The 18,208-nt window shown below is 38.7% G+C and overlaps 1 protein-coding gene across 1 annotated transcript; it reads right to left on the reverse strand.

Moving 5' to 3' along the window:
- Positions 1 to 1,093: 1,093 nt before the first annotated feature.
- Positions 1,094 to 13,703, reverse strand: sptlc1 (serine palmitoyltransferase, long chain base subunit 1). The gene is made up of 15 exons (XM_071906261.2): positions 13,646 to 13,703; positions 12,200 to 12,307; positions 12,014 to 12,108; positions 11,524 to 11,617; positions 11,220 to 11,292; positions 10,610 to 10,742; positions 9,746 to 9,875; positions 6,914 to 7,003; positions 6,243 to 6,350; positions 5,626 to 5,721; positions 4,735 to 4,831; positions 4,380 to 4,434; positions 3,953 to 4,070; positions 3,374 to 3,447; positions 1,094 to 2,225 (listed from the first exon to the last, which is right to left on the reverse strand). Exons 1-15 carry the CDS (start codon positions 13,697 to 13,699, stop codon positions 2,132 to 2,134), a joined length of 1,419 nt encoding a protein of 472 aa, XP_071762362.1. The 5' UTR covers positions 13,700 to 13,703; the 3' UTR covers positions 1,094 to 2,131.
- Between the last annotated feature and the right edge of the window lie 4,505 nt (positions 13,704 to 18,208).

Raw genomic sequence — 18,208 nt, forward strand, 5'->3', positions numbered from 1 at the left:
TCATATTTTCTCTGTTCAATATAAGCCAGACTGCTCATTTCACAGACATTTAAGTTTTCCCTATGAATTATTTTAATTTTAACAGCTGCGGTTGTGAAAGCTGCTTCCCACATTGGCTTGGTATGTTGTAATGCTGTGATCCAGACCTTTTCATACTTTCACTCATACATTTCTACTTTACATGGTGAAATTGTTCAGTTGTGTATGTTCATATGACCCTCTTTCGCTCTATATTGATTCAGTTGGTTAAGTTTGAGCAGTCAGTCTACTCCACTCTAGCTGTTTCATATTAGAAACTTTCACTGGCTTTCACTCTTTTCTTAACTGCTATTAATGCAACTACTACTTAAACTACTACTAGTACTGCTACTAAACACACACACACACACACACACATTGTTTTCTTTGATGCAGCACACATTTTAAGCTGTCATTGAGGTTATTTCATCTATTCTAGCATCAGGTATTTATGCTCTAGAACAGTGATTCTCAAGTCAAATCTGAGAATATTTTTTATCATTAGATATGATTTTGTCCAGAATTCCATAACTATCTGTATTGCAGGTAGAGAGATAACAGAGAAACTATGATCAAAACAGTCATTCCTCTACATTCTCTAATTGTGTTAACTTCTTGTAAATGAAATAATGCTGAAGTTTAACAATTCATCAATTTGAATTTGGTGGAGACCTCCTGGGACCCCCTCAAGGACCCCTGGTGGTCCCCGGACCCCACGTTGAGAACCACTGGTCTAGGAAATGCGCCTCAGTTTGTGCCAAAGAAGTTGATTGGCAGAAATGTTGGAAAATCTGTCCTCCATTTTAATTCTGATACATTTTATATTGCTGTATGACAAAGTGTAGAGTTGTAATCAAAAAGACACAAAATTGATTAGTTCTCTCTCCTCTATAGGCAATTCATTTCAGACAGCCTGTACATCCCTGCAATTAGTAAATCCAAGTGTAACAACACATAATTCCAAAAGCGGTCTGAACTGCACTATCCACATTACAGATGAAAATCAACTGTAACTACAGTTTTGTAGGGACTTTGGCGGCACATTATGCACATAATAAAAAAACATACATTGGTCTGAAAATAGCAAACTCATTTTATTCTTTTTACAACAATGTGTAGTTAGTTATAGTCAGTTGAAATCAGTACAGTTGCTGTTGTGGGAATGTCAGCATTTTAAAAAATGTCTGTTGGGGGGTCGGCGGTCTCAAAATCTGTTTCCTGTGGCTAAAAACTTTACAGGTGTGTGTCCGACTTTCTTCATATAGCACACAATTCACCCAGAGGGGCCGCTCGACCGCTCAACAGAAAACGTTCCAGATCACAATTTAAATCGGATATATTATTACAGATAAAAATGGTCACAAATGAAATGACCTCTAAAAAAGAACACAAGTAATATCAAATGAAAAGTGTATAAGAAAACAAAACACAATAAATTCATCAGGTTTAAAAATCAGTGTTCCTTTGAAAAAAAAAAAAAAAAAAAAAAAAAAAATCAGTAGCATACAAAATTGCAAAACTTCATGTACACTTTACTAGTACAGTGCGTGGATATCAAATAAATCAGGGACCACATGTCTATCTACACTTTGGTCAATGGATAAAAGGCAGAAAATCAATGATCATCTTTGCTTTCCATCACTCTGAGAGGAAAAAGTTATTTGGTCTATGACAATCTAAAGTCTTTTCAATACAGTATTTAGTCTTGATTAGTTAAGACTTGGGGCCATTGTTCAAGGCAAAAAGACAACAATCCTGCTGATGACAAGGCCCTCCGTTTACATTCATAGATATCACAGGAATATACAACGCTGACATGTGAACGGGAAGTATAAATATGACACATGAAATATGAGACGAGGCAAACAGTTATTAAGAGTCCGACAAAAGCAAGGCGGTGAGATATAAAATCGGGGGTTCATCGGCAAAGATGCTCACAACACATCTCTTCCATCTTTCAAGTGTATGTGCCCGCAAGTCTATGGAAGGAGAACGTCTAGTCGGGATGACCGGATGTTCCCTTTACAGCGACGTCTTACCGAGTCCACCGAGTCCATCCTGCAGAAGCTCCGGAGACTCGTGGCTTGTTTTGGAAGTGAGAATCGCTACGTCATCATTTCAGGATCGCCAACGCTGCCTCTTGGATACAGGACGCCGCGTTCTTGATCTCCTCCTCTGTCTGTTCGATGGTGACGACCACTCTGATGCTGTGGAGAGACGGGTGGAGCTGTCAGACAAACCGCTGCAATAGGCTACTAAAGCGGGTGCACAATTCATCTATACATTCCAAGGACTTAAAATACACCGCCCATCAAAAGTCTGGACACACCTCAATGAATGTTCTATGTTTTTCATTCTCTTAAAGCCATTTTGATCTAAAGGCTTCTGCTTAAATGCTTGAAATGTGTTTCTTAGACAAATATAAATAGTGAAGTTGATCCTATGTATGAATTTCTTTCCAAAGCCTTTGCCTTTCCATCAAGGCAAAGGGCGGCTACTTTAAAGAATCTAAAATATAAGATAGTTTGGATTTGTTTGACACTTTTTTGGTCACTGCATAATTAAATTTGTGTTATTTCATAGTTTTGATGTCTTTACTATTATTCTACAATGTGGAAAATAGTAAAAATAAAGAAAAATAAAGAAATAATAAAGAAAAAAAATAAAGAAAAAAGTGTACATATGTTATTTTATTTTATTTGCATTGTTTTAGCATGGGCTATAATTCTGCCCGTTAAATGCTGGTTTAAATTTCACTTGAACTTTCCATGTGGAAAAATAATCTGCTGAAAGAAAAAAATAAAATGAATGCATAAAAATGAATACATTTTAAAAATGCATATGGATGCAGTTTCAGTGGAGTTTGTCCTGTCCAATATCTGAGAAGATAGACTCCAGCGATAGTGCACCTGTATGTATTTTCGGATATAGTGAGGGGGGCATGATATTTTATTTTTTCCCCAACGCCACCCATAGGTGAACCTCACATTCCACACGTTTTCTGAGACTGAATCCATTCCACACCCTGAAAGCCATAGAGATTCCATTAAGACCTGTTATCAGCTTTTGTTGGCTAAAAAGGCAAATGTTTAAAACCTATAGCTACAAACTGGATATGACATCGGAGCAGCATAAGATATGAAACATTGATCAAATATTTGTCAGTGACACAATTTAGCTCAAGGGGGGTACTTACTTTTGCAAAACCTATTTTTCATTTATTTGAATTTTCTAACTTTATTCAAATATATAGAATTTTGTCATTATTTTAGTGTAATAGAAAACAGTGATGATAAATGATGCATGATAAATAATGAAAAACATGGCAGTGATGTGAGACAGAACATTGACTTACCTGGGTGAGGGGAGGAAGCGCTCCTCTTTTTCCAGGTAGCGAGCGAGGGTGAGAGCCACCTGCCTCTCCAGACACTGAGAAATATAGAAATAAAGAAAACATTAACTACACATTAACCAATGTGAGACATTGAGAGATTTTTTTTAAAAACTTTTTCCAGCTCTGCAGAAACTTGCAAGCGCACAACATGTCCTTACTTGCGAGGCAGGAATCTAACATTTGCTTGCCTGCTAGCTATATCAGTTAGCAGACAGTTTAATGGGACTGTTTACTTTTTGTATGCCAGCTAAGTGCATTGTTGGAATGTGACACTCCATAAATGAAATGTAATCTGCTCTAATGTAATGTCAGATTTCTTTAACTAACAGGTATGATTGATTAAGGATTGACTTGTGTGATGGTACAGTTGCATCATTTGAAAGTGGCTGGCTTTGCCCATTGGCTTTAAGGTTGCTAGATGATGATGTTCGAGATTAGAACCTTTGTGGTTAAAAAGATAGCTATCTGGGATTTGATATGACAATAATAAACAGTCAATATCAACTTGAATGTAATCACCTGGGAAAAGAAACAACTTACATAATCTACGATGCTGCGCAGCATCTTCAGATCAGTGTCTCTGGAGCCAGAGCTTCTCTCCAGTTGTAAGTGAAGCGCTGGGACAAACGGCATTCCTATTAGCTTCAGACCTGGAGTTCTGCAATACATGCACAGTCACATTGGGAAATAATGGCAACAGTAAGATTTCAAAGTATCCCAGTTACCAGCGAGAAGAAGAAAATTATCTACAAAATATTATATGAAATACATCCATTACAAGAAGTCTTAGAAGAAGTTTTTGCCATAAGGCAATTTATTCCAAAAGAAACACAGGAAAAGACTGAATAATAAACTACAGTTTGTGCACACCACAACCAAATCCTGTCAAGTTCAAAGTATTTATTGCAACGAGGCATCTTCATCATAGAAAAAAAAAAAAAAGATTTCATAGCGCACGTGAACTTACCCCTGTAAGGCCTTGTAAACATGTCTGCACTTTTCCCTCAGGACAGTAAAAATATCTGGAAAAACAAGAGGAGGACCGGTTCAGCATCTTGTTTATTACTTCTCATAGGTTCCAGGTGGTGTCTGGTAGTTCACTTTTTTTGCTGCATCTCATGTCATTTCATCACAGACACGGAATCAACAATAGCTCGTGAAACCCAGAGATTCCGTAACCGCCTTCACGGGACTGAGTGAGTGAGAGCAAGCGTGAGTCAAAATCTGAGTTTCAGTCAGTATTACTCGCATCTCAGAGGGAAGAGATGGAAAATGGAAATGAAAAGAGAGGGAAGAGAAGACAAAACTGTTGTCTGTTGTACCTGGATCCTCCTCCATGATGTTCAGGGCCTCTATGGCAGCAGCAGCCAGCATGGGCGGCAGGGAGGCAGAGAAACAGTAGCCTTGGCCTGACAGACGCTATAAAAACACACACACACACACACACAATCAAAGGTCACTTCAGACTCAAACACTAGCTTACTAGGCTGCTCATATGTGATAAAGACCCATATAATATCACAAAGGTGAAGTTAAAGCTTCGTCCTGATGTCACAACCCTTTCCACAAAGCCACATCTTCATTTAGAGATATCATGGGTGTCTTTGCTGAGGCAGGGGTCCAAATCAACATTTTTACTTGGTATTGCAAGTTGCATTTTGAACCAAACTGGTCATACTTTAGAGCCCTGTGAGATTTGAAATTGGTTTTTGGATGTTTCATAAAGACCTGGGATAAATCTCCCATTGAAGTTACTTTCCACACATTTTCGCAACATTACAAAAAGTAATGCTTTGTGCTTTCAAAAGAGATAGATGAAAAATTGAGGAAATCACACAAAATGATGTGCAATGATCATAGGTGTCTATGCAGGCAAAATACATTTATTTTACAAATATTTGTGGAGCGGTTCATTAAAATGTTGCTATGGAGCCCAAAACCAGCTAAAGAACAAACAAGTAGTAGCACTACAAATCAAATATATTAAACTATGTAACATATACACATGCTGGCTAATATCAGTATATCCCTGCTATTACATTCAGGCTTGTTTATATCTGGATAGCAGTATATCCAGGTTATTCTGAATCCATGAGCCAAATTAAATACTTGAGCATCCTGAACAGGATATCCATGTGAATTTATGCACACACACTCACAATCACCTTCATCATTTCTTTATCACGCATGAATAAAAAACTCATAGTAAATACCTGGTGGTCGATCACAAATGAGCGGCCGCAGCAGAAGCCGCCGATGGAGGCCACTGCGTTTTCCATGTTGGCACTGATCAGGTCAATGTCATCTATCTGCAGGGTGGAGTCCAAGAACCAGAAGACTTTATTATTAAAGAGTTCACACAGAGGAAGTATAACAAACAGGGTTGGCGATATGCTGACAGTGTCATTAGGCGTGGGAGACGATGCCGTACATGACATCAGTGATTGCATGGAGGCTGACAATGCCCGGGTGATGTAAAAGCTATTTTCTGCTTAATTGAAATGGTGTCATAAATGTGTAGCCAATTATTAAGAATAGTACAAGAAATCCTATTTATTCTAACAAATGAATCTACTTTTTCAGCAAATTAATATTCTATAGACCTTAAGAGAATTATTGGTTGCACCTGTCTTTTCATAGGAAAACAACTTTCTCAGATGAAGAAAGAAAGAAAGAAAATCTTGCAAAAACTTTAAGAAAATGACGACTTACACTCAAAGTCAATTTTGTTGAAATTGTCCTTTCAAGTATTACAACTGTTATGCAGAGTGTTTGGCCTTGTGCTGTGTCAATATATGTATTTATCAAGATAATTGCTCAATGTACTCACATTGACCCCGAAGTGCTCCGTGACCCCGCGGCCATGCTCCCCCAACACGCCAAAAGACATGCTCTCCTCGAGAAAGATCCGCACCTTGTACTTATACTTCAGCCTCACCTGGTGGTAAGACATGCATACAATACACACATACATTAAAGTCGAGATGAAATGAAAAATGCCTTTTTAACCCTTTTAGATCACATCCCCGGTCATACTGTGCACCTATTTAACAATATATGCCAAAAAAAATACAAAAAATCAATTTCTTTGTATTCTTATATCAAAATTCAATCATGTTTTCTTCCTGTAAAACAAAATATGCCGTGTGCTTACGTAAGCATGCCCGTAACTAATTTCAACCAATAATATCATGACATCCACCCATTAGCTAGCTAGCAACAGCATGGTACTTCGGTGTGTCTTCGGGTGTTAGGACACGCCCACTTTTCAACGTTCAAATCAAATTCCTCCCAACATTATGTCCCGCCTGTCTTTCCTGTTTCACTCGGAAATACGTCACGATACGGAAGTTAGATACTCTCGAAATGCCGTTTCATCTCGACTTTAAAGCCCCAATACTTGGGGGAACACTAGACAACCGTTGAGGGACATAAGCCTTGGCTCGGGGGTCAGTCGGTTTTGAAATAGCAGCTTTTGAGGCCCATTAATGTTCATCATACCAGGTCTGGGAGAGGACAGACATCTGCAGTGTTGATGTACAGCCCCTCCACTACGATGAACCTCCTGGTCACTCTGGCCTTACGGGGATTCTACAAGAGAAAAAAAAGTATGTTAGGACCTAAGACTTTGAAAAAATAAGCAGTAAAATGTTTCCATGCCACAGTAACCTCTTTAATATGGGAATGAGCCAGGCATCAGGTTTCTCATATTCAGAGTATGAGCTTACCCTGGTTATTCAAACCCAGTTATGATGTTTACAAGCGTCCACTGGCTTCCACCGACTCTTATCGACAGTTTTTAATAACTCTATAAATAAATCTACATTCTCTGTGCAATAAAATAGACGAGCTACAACTCCTAGTCAGAACAAAAAAGGGTTTCTCCCTCTCATTTGCCCTCTGGTTCACAAAAGCTTGGCTCAACGCGAGAATCCCAGACAACGCACTATAACTCCTGGGATTCCACCTCATCAGAGCAGACGGGTACGCGCAGCTGTCGGGGAAGATGAAGGGAGGTGTAATCTGCTTCCTTATTAACGAAAGCTGGTGTAGTGATGTCACAGTGCTGCTCAAATCATGCTCTCCTGACCTGGAAACTTTGTTTATCAACTGCAAACCGTTCAGCTCTCCACGGGAATTCACCTCGTTCGTTCTGGTCGGTGTTTACATACCACCACAGGCAGAAAAGATTACCACTGTGGAGCACCCAGACTCCCACTCATCATTTTAGGAGATTTTAATGGACCAAACCTGAGAGATGAACTTCCTAAATATAGACAACACATTACTTGCACTACCAGGCAAGAGAAGACACTTGATCACTGCTACACCACGCTAAAGGACTCCTATCGCTCGGTCCTCTGTGCGGCTCTTGGGACTTTCTGACCACAATATGGTACATCTCATTCCAACATATTGGTCGAAGCTAAAAAGTGCTAAGCCTGTTGTCAGCACAGCTAAAAGATGGACCGATGCAGCCATTGAAGAACTACAGAGCCGCTTTGACTGCACGGATTGGAATGTGACACTGTGATATCCTACATTAGCTTCTGCGAACAGCTGCATACCAACAAGGACCAGGATTAAATACAACAACAAGAAGCCCTGGATCACAGCTGAGCTGGCGAGGGCTACGCAAGGAAAAGGAGGCAGCATGTAGGAGTGGAAATAGAATTCTCTTCAAGCAGGCCAAATACAGACTGGAAAAGAAAATCAGAACTGCTAAACAGGAATTCACTGTAACGTTGGAAAACCAGTTTTCAGCTAACGACCCATCAACGGGGCTCGCAGGACATCACAAACAACAAAAGGAAGAGAGCCCCCCACTCCATAGACAACCCACAGATAGCAGAGGACCTCGACAGGTTGTACTGCAGGTTTGAAAGGCCACAGTTTCACTTGGATCGCCTCACCGCCCCCCCAGAATCCACACCTACCAGCAGTCCAACCCAGTGACTACCCTTCTTGAGTTTGTAGAACACTTAAATGCTAACTGCAGTGGTTTGAAGTTCACTCTCAACTACAGCTTTGATACAGTTAGCTTCCTTGACATCCACGTTACCAAAAAAGGAACAGGCCTCTCTTCTTCACTTTATTCCAAGCCCACAGACAGAAACACCCTCTTACATGCCAACAGTTTTCACCCAGTGAAAGAAAAGCCTCCCCATAAATTAAATTACCAGATTAAAAAGAATTTGTGACAATAATGAGGATTATGAACAAACCAACACATGTTGACCAAATTTAGAGACAGAGGCTATAAGGAGGAGTGGCTCTTGTCTGCTGAAAACAAAGTGGCATCTGAAACTTGCGATATCTGTCTTCATCCCATTCCCAATAAGAAACTTACATCCAACCCAGGCCTCATTTACTGTACCAATTACACTCCCCAAACCAGCAACATTGAGAATGTGGTAAAGAAATGATGAAACTAATCCAGTTGGCAGACATTTCAAGCAAACCAATCACCACATTTCCTCCTTTTCATTTTTTTATTCACTTATTTATTCTTTTAAATCTGTTTTATCTATTTTTTTTATCTAGCCTATTTATTTCTAATTTTACTCTGTAAGATTTAACATTTTGTATTTTTCTGTGCCTTCTTGTCTTATGGAGTGAAGAGGGAAACTTTTGCTTAACTTCTGTATCTTGTTGGTAACCAGTGGGTGGGCTTCTGGCTTGCCACAGCCTCTGTTCCTGTATGGCTCAATGAAACTGTGTTAGTATTATATTGGTGCTTATTTCCACTGTGTCTTGTTCTATTGGTTGATTTTAGTATGCTTATGTATATATATATATATATACAGTATATATACGCTTTCAGACATATTGTTTCATAAAACCTGATGAAGGCCACCAGCCGAAACGCATTGGTTTTGCTAATAAATGTTTGTTCCCAGTACTGCAAGTGTTGCTGGAATCTATTCTTTTCTAGTGTTACCGGCCCTATCCATGCACATCATCCCTGTCCCAAAAAACAAAACAAAGCAGGATAACAGGCCTTAATGACTACAGGCAGGGTAAGCCCATTTCCCTTTTTCCAGCCTGGCAGCCAAACGCCTATCATCTGAGCGTCTTCGGGGTATTCATGTACGCACGGGCAGCCTGGCCCTGGAAGCCCTAGCCGAACGCTGTGGTCAATATCATGCAAAGTTTGCCCAGGGTTTGGTTTGCCGTGACACAGAGAACCAGTGAGCACCAGTGCCATCCTCTGCTTTGGTGAAATCTGACCGGTTTGAATGATGTCTACAGTCCACAGCATCGCCACCCTTTTCTATCCAACTATTGGGCTCAACGTCCTCCAGACCTATGCAAGATTACTCTAGGACTAACCTTCTGGTCCTCCAACTCCTGTTCCTTGAGCAGCCTCTCCAGATCTTCCATGTCGTTGTGTTTGAAGTATTTGATGAAGCTGCGGGAGGCCTGGAGGCCCTTCTGGATAGAGAAGCATGCTGCCTCATCCCTGGATGACAACCAAACAGAGGTCACCAACAACTTGTTTCCATTATTTAACTCAAATCCAAAAGCTCATACGTATATAACATATATGCATATACATACTGCAAATAGTATTTTTATTACATTTGTATTATTCTCTGTTTAAAGTTTGAAGTTTAGAGGAACTAAACCTGACTGTAATCATCTATAATTTCAGTCGAATTTTCCTGAAGTCATTATCAGCTGGTAGAAGATCAACTGCATAATTACTTTATAAGCCTACATTGGATATTTATGCTCATGTGCCATTTAACAGTAATTAATTATGGCCTTTCTCTTTTTTTTTAACAGAGAATGGGCCCATCCATCCTCTTGCTGTTTTTGGTAATTTCATTTCACTGCATTCTCAACAGTTAGATTTTTGGATTCATTCACTATGTTCAACTGTTAATACACACTGACAACTCACGTTTGACATGTTATGAATTACACAGCCTATATGATTAAAAAGAGTTTAACGTATTGGACAGAAGGCAAAGCCTATGCTGCCTCAATGGAAACCATATTCTGTTTGATTGAAATTTTGCCGTTTATTTTTGTTAACCTTTACATGTGCCGTTGTTAGTAAAAAGTCCGGCTAAAATGCATCATTTGAATCGATCAAACAAAATCAGTAATCAGAATCAGCCATAAAAAGCCTGATGAGTGTGTCCGTGTTAAATAGTGCTCTATAAACAAGTGTGTAATGCAGGTACTCACACAAACACTATGTCCCCTCTCTTGGAGTAGGCAGGTATTGCACTAGCAATGGTTGCAAAGCCATAGGAATAGATGATGGCCTCTTCTGTTTTCATGAATTTGGCCAGGCGATTCTCTAACTCCAGGTGAACATCTGGGGGGTAAACAACAGTTTGAAAACTACTGAATGGAAATGAAAAGTTCACACTGGTAGCTTCTGTTGTTGTGTACTTGGCTGCATTTCCTAGTGTTTTCCATTTGTTCTTCTCTTGGTTCAAACTTGCATAAGAACAACAGCGTCCTCATGTGGTTGGTAGCTGTTGCCTGCAGTATGCTTTAAACAGGACATTTTGAAGTAAAAGAAGTGCATGCAATGTTACAGCCTCTCTAAGCCCTGTGGGATCATGCTTATAACACCTACGTTGAATAATTTTGCATTTACTACAAGAGAAAGTTCTTGCTAGAGGAAGAGCAATCCAATTTGTCTCCAATATGGCTGATGAGACAACTTTTTAATCCTGGGTGTATATAAAATGCACACAATTTCAATATGGATGTTATGTGGCTATGAGATGCTAGGCAGTTAATGGAAGGTGTAAAGTGGGTCATAGTCAAAGTATTTTTCATTTACCAAAAGTTCCATAGAAGCCTCTTGGACCACATGTACCAACACCATATTTCTTGAGAGACGCCAAAGCCTTTTGCTGTAAGGAGGGAGAGAGAAGGAAACAGAATTAATCCAATGTTCCTTTTACTTAGAAAATCTTTTTAACAAAGTTTTTCAATCCTAAATTTGTTCTTCTATTGATTGTTCTCACTGAAAACACATGAATATGTCAAAAGAAATGCTAAATAGAAAACAAAACAACAGCACAGCTGCTAATTGCTTAGAAATAATATGGAAATATATGCATGTACTGTAAAATAGCACCAACCTTCACCCGCTCATTGTCAAGGAGACCCAGGAAGTTAAATGAGGCAAAGTTAATGCACTCTTTTCCATTGATGATGATTTTGTGGCTGGGAGGACTGTAAAGAAAAACAGTGCCTTTAGTTCCTTAGCTAAAATCACCACATCAACAAAAACAGAAAATGTAGACCACAAGAGAATGTATCTATTTATAGTCAGACTCATAACCAAAATAGTGTTAGGCAGAATCCCTGGCCAGAAAACTATGGACTGTTTCCTCCTTTAGTTTGTTTGGCCAGGTGTGAACAATGCCATTTGAATTCAGGTGGCGCCAAATAACCGCACCGAGACACCTGGAAATGTGAGTCTCAGTCCTCTTCCAAGAAAACTGGTGTGGTTCATAATCCAAACAAAGTGAAGGAAGCGACCCCAAAACACAAGGTATTATGGGTATAAAGACTTTTTTCTATTGACAACTATTTACAATGGGTAGCTAAGGAGAAGAGTTAGTTTACCCTGTGACAACATCGTAGCTGAGGGACGGATGGTCTTTGGACACAGGGGGAACAAGGGGCTCCGGTTGCCATTCCTCAATCAGGTCCTCCTTTTCCTGCAACAGGTAAGCACACACGTGACAATGCTTTAGTGATATATTTCTGCCGTTATTGTCGCTTTTCACTCTGGCATGCTGAAGCATTTACCTTCTCAGTGAGTTTATAAGTCTCCTGAAGCTTGTAGGTCTTTGAGAACAGAAGTCTGATGATCCATAATATGAGGATCCCCTCCAGAATTAAGTGGTAAGCAGGAGCCTGAGAAAGAGACATACATATTCAGTCTTCACAGAAATTATTATGATACTATCATGGGCGTCACCTGCGTATGACAAAATGTGGCACTTGCCACACCTTAGCCTCAGTGTGTCTAATTCTTGTAGTTTTTATCATTATAAAAGAGACATGGTGGAAAAGATAAGACCTCTAACTGGATTTCTGACATTTTGTAAGACTTTTTAAGAAACTATATATCAATTATCTATTTTAAGACTTTTTCACACTTTGTAAAGATCTGCAGGCACCCTGTAATAATTTATCTCATTGACCAAATAATATCTTTGGTCAGAAATTAAATGATATTAGAGGGTTTGGAAGTTTTGGTGGTAAATGATATTCGAAAAAAGGAATAATTAGCCTAAGTATAAGGATGCACCGAATAACAAAAAAACATTCAAATACTCAATGGAATTATTACCATAAATGTGGAGTGAAATTCTAGCTGTTAAATAGATGTTTTTGTAACTGTCCTTCTCAGAGCATATACAGCCATATTGGCCTATGCAAGATGCCATATATGCGGGGCTGCCACACATAGATGTCACATACAATGTTAACCTATTGCAGAACTAAAAGGTTATAGAATACCTAAAACCCCCAGTACTTGGGTTTAGGTCAGTCTAGGAGGTTTAGGAGAATAAGCCATAATTGGAAATCATATATGTTAAGCTGTCAAAGTTCTGACATTATCAAACACCAAAGTTACACAACTTGGAAGTGTCTCTACTGTCTTCTACTCTGACTGACTTGAACCGAGCAACTGCGGCTATCATTCTGTAGCTATTAGGAACAATTGGGCCTCTGAAAAAGATAAAACAAGGACTTTCATATGATAGCAGACAGCCTTCAAATTTGTCTGGTATAAGTTTACTGTTAGAGAGTTTCTTAGCTAATAACTGGCCTCTTCACTCTTGCCAGGTCTGACATAATAAAACAATTCAAACTCATAGCAAAATTACATTGCAGACTTCCACTAACCGCGGCCTCAACGCAAAAACTAATTTTACACAGACACCAAGCAATGTTTTGTAATTCAACCAACTTCCTGTTTACCTAGAGAAACGCCCTTGCAGAAATACCTTAACCCTGATTGGACCTGACGTGAAAAGTAACACATTGCTCAACAGACGATTGGCTGTGAGAATCTGTCAATCATCATTTCTAACGCGAGAGTTATTTCCTGAACTGGGGAGTTTTTCTATTAAAAGCGTCTAAAAATCACAAAACACATTGGCATGTAAACAACATATGGGCCATCTATTAGTGAACGTCAGACATTAATTCCATCCGTCAGAGCTTTAGAATAGACAACATTACCTCGTAAAATGCTTGTACCATTTCCACCAACACCCACTGCTGCCCGGACGCCATCTTTGTTATCCTCGTTCTGCTGCAACGTCATCAAGAGGAATGGTCAGCTGCATTCAAGTTACAAAGGAAAAAACGGCGAGAATACCGTTCACCTCCACCTTGTAAGTACTACTTGGTTTAGCAATAGAATTCTGTTTCTCTGACTCTGAATTCTGACGTCACCAACAAGGAAATACCTGTTTTTTTTGTTTTTGTGTTTGTTTGTTTTGCATCAAATCATAATACAATAAAGTTTGTACACCTGACAATTTCAGTCATGGGTGTTGGGGGGGGAAAAAAAGAGCAACATAAATATATAAGGCTTCTGCACACCATCTACTTGCAAATCTCAATTTATTGTGACGTTTCCTTCATAGACCGAATTTGCATCAAATCAAAAAGGTAACAAGAACCAGACAATAACCACAATAATACATCAGAGCAGCTTGTAGACAATAAAATGAAGTAATGTGCATAAATTGATACGAAAACAAGGAAATACCTGTAGTCAAATGTAGAGACTGATATATTCACTTTATTGAATATATCAATATATGCATAGGTGATCGCAGATTTTGTTCAAGCAAAATCAAGAAGAAAAAAGTAAATCTAAAAGGTAAAACACAATGCTCACTATCATACTTTATTATATGTCATTATTGTTTCTGCTGTATTGGTTTCTTGAATACATATTATTGCCTTTCCTTTATTTGTATTGCCTATACATGTTGTGTTGCACTCCACTGTATCACTCAGTTCAGTTTAGTTTAGTTAGGCTAAACTTGTGGGATGACAATTGTTTTATGTGGCAACAAAGATCTTTGATGGTGATGAGGATGATGAAAAGGCTGTGAGCTAATGTTATATACCATTAGGCAGTCTAGACTATCTCTTTTTTGGCTGGGAGTCAATATGAGAGTCTCGCATTCAGACCAATATTTTCTTTTCTGTGGGAGGCTTATTTGATTTAGGCAAAACAGCCTTTCTTTCTTTCTTTCTTCCTTTCTTTCTTTCTTTAGGCTACAGGTTACTCATAACTGCATGAAGGTGTGTTTGAAATGTGCAAAGACACTGTAACAGTAGTGTGCAAATAAATGTATTCATATAATATGATTCAGTTGTTCATTTGTGTAAAGTGGATAGGAAGATGACAGAGTTCAGAAGTGGACTGCAGGTGAGAGGGTGTTTAAGCAGGGCTTCAGCTCATCGCAGGTCTGTTGGAGTGGCGTCTCTGCTGTTGTAGCCATGTTGTCAGCCTAAGAAGAAAAAAGAAGTGACATTTTAATTTCTAGTTTTGGTTACAAAATGATTATACACTGGATATAATACTATTTTAGGTTAACTGAATTGATTGAATTGATCTTACGTCTTTCATCATAATAAACTTGCTGCTACTGCGAAATGCCTCAAGGAAGACCTGTGGTCATATGCAGAGATTGCTGCACTATGGTCTGTTGGCCTACTGACATGCAGGACAACAAACAGTAAGTTCTATAAAAGTACAATCAGTCACACTGTCAATTAGCTAACTTCAACTGTTTACAATGTTACTGTAAAGCTGATACAGCATCTGTGTTATGATCAGTTGTAAACCATCATTACATCAGCTGTGTGTGATAAATTTATTGGGACTAATGCGACATCTAGTGGACAATCCTGAACATACCTACATACATCATACCTAGGAAGCACACGTTCTGTTACATCTTTTTTTTTTTTAAATGCAGGTTGAAAATCAGATGTGATACTTCATGATGCACCCACATGTACCTGTCCTATGAATCTACTTTGATGAAAGCTGTGACCTAACACTAGACTATCGGCTATCCAGAGCGATGGTCACTAACCTCTTACAGCACTGTAGAGATCCATGGATGGGGTCTCGAGATTGAGACTCTTGTGTTTCTCTTTTGATTACAGGGTTGTACGCAGGGCATTTGACATCCCCTGCTCTATTGTGAACGACAGTGGAGCGGGGGTAGCACACAAAATAAAAAGCATTTAAAGCAGGATTATTCACCTCCCTCCTGCCGAAAACTTGGAGGATTCGCTCAGCTTGCTGGGTCACCGGTCTTTAAAATAGCTGTTGGGGCAATAGATGGTTGCCAGGACAGAATTAAAACTCCCAACAACAGATGCAAGCTGCTACTTAAATAGGAAATTGTTCCATTCCATTCAACTTCAAGCTTTATGTGACCATAAGGGCAGATTTATTGACATTTATGTGGGCTGGCCTTGGTCAGTCCATGATGCACGCATTCTTAAAATAAGTAAGGACATTGATGTGGGAAACTGCAAGTGTATTGTTCACTGTATATTATATTCCACCATTGTCATACGCATGCTGCCTACAAATGGAGAATCACAAAAGGTGTTTCTCATTCAAGTCACATCGCAAGTCGAGTTCATCTGAGCTCTTTCAGCCACGGCTGTAGCATTTGACCTCTTCATACTGGATTTGTACCATCCACGTATTCACATTTCTCTTCTTCTAATATGTTACAAATACAATGAAAGTGTCTGTCCATTCATGAGGAGAGTATTAGTGGTTACTCAGGGAAGGCGTCAAACCTGTGTCATTGATGACCGTGTTGCCTAGCAACAGCAAGGAGCTTAATGACAAATGTAAATGATGTTCCTCTTGTCAGGGAGCGCTGGCTTGGTACAGCGTGGCTTATGTACATTCGACACAGAATAGACTATTCTTTCACATATAGTCTTTTCTCATACTCTCATATTCACTGCATTGTTATACTGTATATTGCCAATGTATTGATATTTTCTAATTTTGTAATCCTCCACCTTCATAATGCACAAGTCATTGTCTCAGTAGTTTGTGCTGCTAATGGTAGTACTGCTATTTTAATGGTGGAATCCAGACTATGTTGTACATTTTCATTCATACTTTTCTACTAAATATGTCAGAGTGAGGGAATGATCAGTTAGATATTGTGTATATAACCCCCATTTGCTCAATTCTTCCTTATCTTTCTTTGTTGCCTCCTATTACTACTTGCTGCTTCAACAGCTCAGTTCTCCATGGGGATCATTCAAGTTTCATTTCATTGAATCAAATCTAATTACAACATCAAGTAATAAATGAATAGTACATAGACTGGGGGCTGATTCAGTTTACCTGGACCTAAATTGTCTGAGAAAAGAGTGCACTTTTCTGGTTATTGCTCTAATAGGTAACCATTTAATTTGTTAAGAGTGTCTAGCTGTGTAATCTGCTCATAGATGCACTGTTCAGAGATGACATAATACCCATGGAAATGATTGCATAAATGAGCTTCACACTGAAAGATAGCAGTTTTTCTGCTATGTATGGATGCTTCCATTATGTATTCACTGTTCACAGGAAAAAGGACAAGACACTTTAGTCCCTATCCGGATAATGGGGGGATAATTAATAACGAAAAACTGTGATTGGAAACGTTTTTGTATTGTTGGTGGGAAAAAAATATTGAAATCACTGCACAATCAAAAAGGTTATTCAACATGGAAAAAAAAATATTTATTTCAACTGAAGATGTTTGGTAATCTAAGAGCCAATGCTGAATGAGGACTGATGCGTAAAAAACCCCTGATATGTAAAATAACTGGAAATGAATGTCTAGAATTCCCTTATGTTGAAACCCATTTACAGGTGAGCATCGACTGAGAGTCAATTCGTGCCCACTGGGTTCCAACTTTGGTCATGACTCAAAATCTATTGCCGAACCTCCTTTTCCACCTCTCCGTCTTGTGCTTTTCAGCTGTCCCAAAACATTGTTACGACATTGTCATCCAGCGAAAAAATAAAATAAAATACTTTAACACTTTCAGTTTTTGGAATTCTGCATTAATAATGTGAACATACAAACATTATTTATCATAAAGATGAGACATTTTTGAGGAAAATTCTAATCCACATAGAGCCTATGGTACAGAAAGTAACAAAAATACGGAAACAATAAATTAGAATAACCTCAGTTTGTGGCACACAAGGAATACAGTATATACACACATAAAGCACTTGAGAGAAAGACAATAGACCAACACAGTATACTATCATTTTGTAGCCAGTGACTTCAATTAAAATAAATACCAACAATTCTTAGTATTCCCATGTCAGAAAACACCACATCAAATTTGTCATTCAAGGGGTTATCAAGATACATCAATTGCAAACACTGATAAAACAATCTCATTTGATGTTTATCAAAAGACATGAAGTCATGTTGAGCGCTAACGCTTTTCCCCACAGTACTGTTGTAAAACATATTTAGAATACATAGTACAAAGGACAGCATAAGCCAGAGAATATTTCTTTACAGCTTCTTCAAACTTAAAATATTCTAGCTTACCTATAGATAGAACTGTAACATTAGAGTCTTACTTCTTTCATTCCTGGTGACATGTCAGAAAACAGTGCAATACCATACAATGTACGTAAAATGATTGATAATATGTTTTTGAACCTGAGCAAAATGTCTTGGGAGCGAAACATTTAAGTCACTCTGTGTTATGTTGAAGGGAATTTGTGCT

The sequence above is a fragment of the Centroberyx gerrardi genome, chromosome 2 (assembly GCF_048128805.1).
Source record: "Centroberyx gerrardi isolate f3 chromosome 2, fCenGer3.hap1.cur.20231027, whole genome shotgun sequence".
Taxonomy (NCBI): domain Eukaryota; kingdom Metazoa; phylum Chordata; class Actinopteri; order Beryciformes; family Berycidae; genus Centroberyx; species Centroberyx gerrardi.

Coding starts and splice junctions, on each gene's coding strand:
- sptlc1 (XM_071906261.2), bottom strand. CDS start 13,699: ATGGCGTCCGGGCAGCAGTGGGTGTTGGTGGAAATGGTACAAGCATTT. Junction 6,351..6,913: donor TCTGTCCTCTCCCAGACCTG/GTATGATGAACA, acceptor TCTTACCACCAG/GTGAGGCTGAAGTATAAGTA. Junction 4,832..5,625: donor CATTTGTGATCGACCACCAG/GTATTTACTATG, acceptor GTGTTTTTATAG/CGTCTGTCAGGCCAAGGCTA.